The sequence below is a fragment of the Chaetodon trifascialis genome, chromosome 19, assembly GCF_039877785.1.
Source record: "Chaetodon trifascialis isolate fChaTrf1 chromosome 19, fChaTrf1.hap1, whole genome shotgun sequence".
NCBI lineage: Eukaryota > Metazoa > Chordata > Actinopteri > Chaetodontiformes > Chaetodontidae > Chaetodon > Chaetodon trifascialis.
Genome location: NC_092074.1, coordinates 2,398,239 through 2,404,702, shown reverse-complemented (window position 1 = coordinate 2,404,702; position 6,464 = coordinate 2,398,239). Strand labels below are relative to the sequence as shown.

At 42.5% G+C, this 6,464-nt stretch overlaps 1 protein-coding gene across 1 annotated transcript in view; it reads right to left on the bottom strand.

Moving 5' to 3' along the window:
- Window positions 1–985: 985 nt before the first annotated feature.
- The window catches only part of ube2j1 (ubiquitin-conjugating enzyme E2, J1), a 45,221-nt gene continuing 39,742 nt past the window's right edge, over window positions 986–6,464 (bottom strand). Inside the window, exon 8 of the mRNA XM_070987744.1 lies at window positions 986–4,416. Coding sequence (XP_070843845.1) covers window positions 4,123–4,416 — 294 coding nt within the window. The 3' untranslated portion in view covers window positions 986–4,122. The remainder of the gene's footprint in view (window positions 4,417–6,464) is intronic.

Here is a 6,464-nt window from a genome sequence, read left to right as displayed (position 1 = left end):
TTATTCCGTCAAAACCATGTTTTCTAGACAGCCACATTCACCCGGATGAATGCTCAGTATTCAATGACTGAAGAGCTTCAGTGAAGAGAAAAGGTTTCCCTCTCTTTGAAAAGGTGGCTAACCAGATGATGCGTGTAGTGATACATACATTCTGTTAACTTTATGCTTTTCAGGGCTGATTTTTGTAGCCAACCTCACATGACATAAATACCTGCCTTTAAACAATCTTGCACAGGGAAAATGGCGGCCACTGAAAATATGTTCAGCTTCAGCTTCTCTTGTCTGTTTGAACTTTATCGTTAATTTATTGATGAATAGGTTTAGATATGTGATAGAAATTCAGTTTAAACCAGAGCTGTCTTTTAGGGCAAGTATGTATCAAGTTGAAGAAAAGTTTGAATCAAGCCTCATGGAGACTGAAACAAGTCCAAGTCTCAAGTAAGACAAGTCTGAAGTCAGCTGACACCAGACATTATGTGCTCCTTCTGAATTTGATGCAGAAATCTAATCCTAATCACAGTCTATACATCACATAACCAGGTGGTGGTTGGTTGGTGTTCCCTTTCTTCTTATAGAAATTGCTGACAAACTCAATCAACTCTGGACCTGACACATTGAGGCAATGACACCTATGGACAATTTAGGGTTGGACTGCGGGAAACTGGAGGACCCACCTCAGAAATCCCACACAGGCACAGGGGGAACATGTCCACAACTCAGGACCTTGCAGCTGTGAGGCGATAGTGTAAACCATTATCTCTCAATTCTGCTATAATCACTGCTTAGGTATTTGTGATTATTCACAGCTACATATATTAGAAAATGTGAGATAAGGGATGTAGCTAAATGTATTTTACACACATTTAGACCCTGACAATTACTTGATCCATCATCAGGACAACATAAAGATAGCAGCAATGCCACATATTCCCTGTGGGATGTGTAGGTATAATAAGACATTTTAAAAAAGCTGACACACAGCAAAGACATTCTTTCATTCAAGCAATTTATTTTCTGTTTATATCCCACAATACCAGCCTTGAGCACAATAACTGAAATGACAGATGTGGAGAGATTCTGACAAAATGGATATTCAGAAAGAATCTCTGCTGCCTTCAAGTAATACCTGGACATATGCAGGTATAAGATGTTGCTCAAATAAAAAGAAAAACTACAGAGACAGATTTGTTCCCAAGGTAGAACAGGTAGACCGCTCTGACTACCACAGAGCCATTTGTATGCTGCCAAGTTGCTGTACATGTCAAAAGGCGTCAGCTACGATGTGCAGAGGGTGAATGTAAATTGCTTCCCAGTTCCTCCAAGTCTCATCAGAGTGATAAAGCCCTACTCAAAGTATATCAAAGAGGGTAAATGTTAGACAGTGTTTGGGTCTATGTATACAAGGGGGGTGGGGGGGGGGTGATTGTTTGCATACGGCTTCAGAGAATGCAAGCCAAACAAGAGATTAATGCACAGGGACGTGGTTGGAATACCATGAAACAGCCAGAGAGATGTGGAGAGAGGCAGTGAGGGGTAAGACACAAATGAATGGGATTACGGTGAAAAATGACTTCCTGATTCAAAGAAAATAAATAGGTCTTCTGTGGGTGAACGCACAATCAGAGTGAAATCCAACGCATCCTGCATGCACTGAAAGTGAACAGACAGCTGACTGAACCTGCGCGTTTGCAGTGTTTTCTGAGCATGTTTACTTGTGGAAATAATCCCTAAAATTATCTCACCAGTAAACGTTGCCATGGTGATAAGAGTTCAAAGCAGTGTGCCCTCTTGCTGCACTCCAGTAAACATGCTGTATTTAGCTGGATCAATCAACTTGTTCCCTTCACAGGACTGTTGGCGATTATTACCTGATGAGCTGTGTTTTACCGGAAGCACAGCGGCCAGTGCACGACGCGTGCCAACAGTTTGGTATTTTACTGACCTTCACATTCTCTTCGCGTTTGGTATTCTTGTGCCCAGCACAGGTGAGAGTTTGATTTAAATAAGGCAGTACAAAGCAAGTGGTTGGTATTCTGATGGAAACTGGGCACTCATCTCAGAACCATGTCCGTCTCTAGAGCAAATTCACCACACGAGCAGCACAAAAGCAAACTAAATACGAGCAATTTCTAGTAATTGTGAAACAATGCTTAAAACTGTAAATACATTTCAATTAAAGCCCTCCAACCAGTAGATGCGTTAAAATGACCTTAAAAAAAGAAAGTTTAATGTGACTACAGCAGGTGTTATGCCACTTTCTGTGACAACCGTAAAAGAGTACTCCACCAATTTCTCATTATACTCGTGTAACATTCACACTCACAATGGACGGTTTTAAAACAAAGAGGATTAAAATCGATGCAGCAGAACCAGAGAAACTGTTTTTTATTCCACACAGTCTTCCTTGTCAAAGCCTGGCACCGAAATTACTCACAATGGAACTTGACCGCCGACAGTTGTCAGCTGGAGACTGGGGTGTGTGGAGAGCCTCTAGCCTCCAGCAGAGATGAGGAGTGGGTCACAGAGGTCTGGTCAGACCACCTCTTTCTAACTCCCCTGATGTTTTTCCACTCTCAGACTTGTAGTCTTGCGATCCTGACCCAAGTGACATCACTTGAGGACGGTTCTCAGACTTCACACAGCTCCCTCTGGAGACACACAACACTTTATACAACATGTTTGAGACATGCAGCAGGACTCTCCAGGTCCTGGTAACAAACTTTGATGAGTAAAATTGGTGGAATTCTCCTTTAATGTGTGACTGTGGGAGCTGCTGTGGCAAGGACACTGTCACACTCCTTCAAGTGTTACTGTTAAATGTTATTGATGTGATTACGTCTCTAAAAGAAGTGAGAGGAACAGCAAGGACCTTGTTTTTGTTTGGTTTCCAGGTTCAGCAGGATGACGTTTCTCATGGCCAGTGTCAGGAACAGCAACCTCTTTTGTAGTGCTTCTGTTTTCTATTTGCAGATTGTTTGATGTCAGTTTCTTTAAAAAGGCCGAGTACCTCTGTTAGAAATTGCGACCTCAAGGCACATTCTCAACTACTCCCTGCTACAAAGTGTGATAACAACCCTGCAACAGCACCCCTGCAGTCACACATTACGATGGTCACATGGATGTTAGTAAATTAATATGAGTGATTTTCTTAGAGTATCTGTAAAGCTTCTTCTTTAGTACATTAAATCCCTGCAGCCATCTGAAGAAAGCAGGGCATATATGTTGACAAATCTGCAGCCTCTGATGTGCTGCCACACACACCTCTACACACATCACACTGCTCAGTTAGAACCCAGCGTTGTGCCTGTTTATGTGGGCGATGTCAGATTACCAGGGCTCATCAGTCCTGTGCATGACTGGCACCACTTCAACTCTTTAAACAACAGGGCATTTCGTGTTTTGTTCTGGAAATGCAATGTTGCTATATCACATTAATTACAATATGATGCGACCATTTACGACACTGTGAGATAGAGTAGAATGAAGACCTCAGTACCATACCAATCATATCCATATGAACCAAAATAGCTGGAGGCCGTGAGGACACCCACACAGCAGTTGCTGCACTTGCACCATTAAAATGGAGCCCTGTATGGTGTGACTGACCTCATAGGAAATTAAAACACATAAAGAGGAAGCCATTATAGCACATACACTCTGTGCAGATACTTCCCCAATTAAATAATTACCTTGAGACAAAAATCCCCCATAATTCTATGTTGTTGACATGTTATATTACAGTTGTAATTAAATAATGGGAACAAGCGGCAGCCCTAGGATAAACAACAATTATATGGAGGGGGAGATGTGGTGTGTGTGGCTGCTGAACTGATCGCAAACACAACAAAGCTTCCGGTTTATAACAATACATGACTCTCCGCAGAGAAAATTCACACTGATTAAAGGACACCCTGGAGGTGTGGTGGTGAGTAGAGCACCTCCTCTGCAGGAGTGAAAGTTCCTCCTCAGTGGAGACTGACCCCTCTGCTGACGGGCGGGGGGGCAGAAAGTCAGTGCCAGACACTGCCTTGGCTCTAGTTCCACTTCAGCGGGTCATAGTTCCGTTAGGGTGGTAGCAGGAGGGGTCGACTCGAGGGTGAGGTGGGGTTGCTGCTGAGTCGGTCACAGCTCGTAGTCAAACTTGTACTCTTGAGCAAGGTAGATCCTGCGGAAGATGAGTGCAGCCAGGGCCAGAGTGAGCACCACGATGAGGACCGCTGAGCCCGCGTGGCTTTCATCCTGAGGCTGGCGAAGAGCCGGGGCAAAGGCCGGCCTGCTGGCTGGATCTCTGCCGCCTCTCTGATCCTGCTGGCTGTGCTGCTGGGCACGACGCTGCCGGGGGCTGAGAGGGCGACCGGTGCCGGGGGCCGCAGGGGGCTGGGGCACCTCTAATCCTATTGCTGGAGACGCCTCTGCCTGTGGAAGAGGATGGCATTGAGAGGATCAGTGAGACAGACCTAGGCATTAGAGGAGAAACAATTAGTTATGCTTCATGTCCTCTGGATCAGGCTGCAATGCCTTTGGGTTGTGCTGCAGCTCCATCATGGTTCCATTTGACACTGGAAACTGCTGTTTTTCTCACCCCAAAACAGAACTTTCACAAAGAGATGACAGGCCTGCCCTGTGAGGGTAGGCAACCTTTCGTTGCTTTCTGTGATTCCTCATTTTACATGTCTAGCTGATCACACAGTGCAGCTGTTGTCAGTAACCTGTATTCATACTGACTCACACGTTGTCCTCATGAAATAACGATGTGATCAGCAGCACAGCCGACAGCTTGCAAATGACTTTTGGTTAAAAGGTTTTATTTATGAGCTGCAGTCAAATCACTATTAATACCCATTCCAACAACAGAAACTATGTAAATAAGAGCAATAAATTCAGTCGTTTGGAGTTTTGATTTTAGTTGACCTGGGGATCGAACCAACAACCTTCTTGCTGTGAGGCACGCGCACTACCTGCTGCTCCACCGTGCAGCCCGTGTTGAATTTCATATTTAACAATAAGTTATCATTAATTTGTCGTGATACTCAGTTAAGATGAAGAAAAGATTGAAATTAATATGTTTCTGAAAATTCTATTTATCAGTCATCTTCAATTTTTTAATACATTTCTTTGAGATTAGAACTAAATTTGTATTGTTCCTCTCTTATACAGATGTAGCTCTACATCATTTATTTTCAGGTGTACAAAACTGTAATTTTAGTTTAGCAGAGTATGTCGCCGTTACACTGGGACTCTGCACAAACCTGCTAATACACCGCATATACAGTTGATTTGCAAAATGTGAATATTTCACTAAAAATCAGTTTAAAAACAGAATTGAGAATCCTGTCAGAAATTGACTTAATCTTTTAATTTTGTTTTTTGTAGTAGTTACATCTTCTTCTTTTTTTTTTCATTTATTTTCAAAATTAGCCATAAAATGACATCATGGCAGCTGCTCTCCAAGCAGTAAGAAAAAAGGATATATCTCGAAGGGTAAGTTCATTTCAAATATTATACAAATATTACTGTTGCGCTCTATAAGTTAAAGTATTTTGGTATTAACACCCACATTTTTAATTTAACCAGATATGGTGTATCATTAATACACGTCTGACATTTGCCACAAACCAGTTGACTTTTGAGTAGTGATGATGTTAATGAGTTATGATCATGTTAATTGTGGATAGACTTCCAGGCTCAATAGACTTACATGTATTTGGAGACACAGCTTCCCTGTACCGATACGGCTTGCCTTTCCCTTGGAATTGTGGGAATTAGTGTTGGACGTGTGTATATATGTATGTATGTGCACAATAGACAACAACTACCAAGTTGGATAGCAAGGCATCATCCATTCACCTCACACACAAACAAGCAGCTCTGTCTCCAACAAAAATAAGCACACCAACTTTCACCTCACACAAACAGCAGCGCTGGCTACAACCACAACACGTTTTCATTTTAAAACGCCATTTCAGTCTCAATCATCGCACACACCGATTCTTTTTGCAGTGTGTGTGACAGACATGTCACACTGCACAGCCTGTGTGACGTACCAAATGTGAGGTATCACATCATTTATATGAAAGGTCTGAAGCTTCTATGTAGTATGAAGTGTGACATTACAACATTGTTTGGATCAGTGATGATGAATCTGTGAAAGTTAAATTCATTCACAGCAAATGTGTCTAATTCTGCCAATGTAGAAAAGTGTTTCTGTCACAGACACTCTACATGGAGGTAAGTCTTCCTCTCCGCCTCTTCATCAACCCACAGATCTGGTCACTGTCCATCATCCATCATTGAAATCATCAACCTTGCTTACTTTTCTACCAATTTTCAAGCGGTTTGGGTTGTTAATAAAGCAACTGACAAATACAAAAAAACCATTGGATGAGAGGATGTGTCCAAAGTTTTGACTAACTGCACATACAGAAAACTGAACCCTGCAAGCAAACCCCAAAAATGTGTTCGCC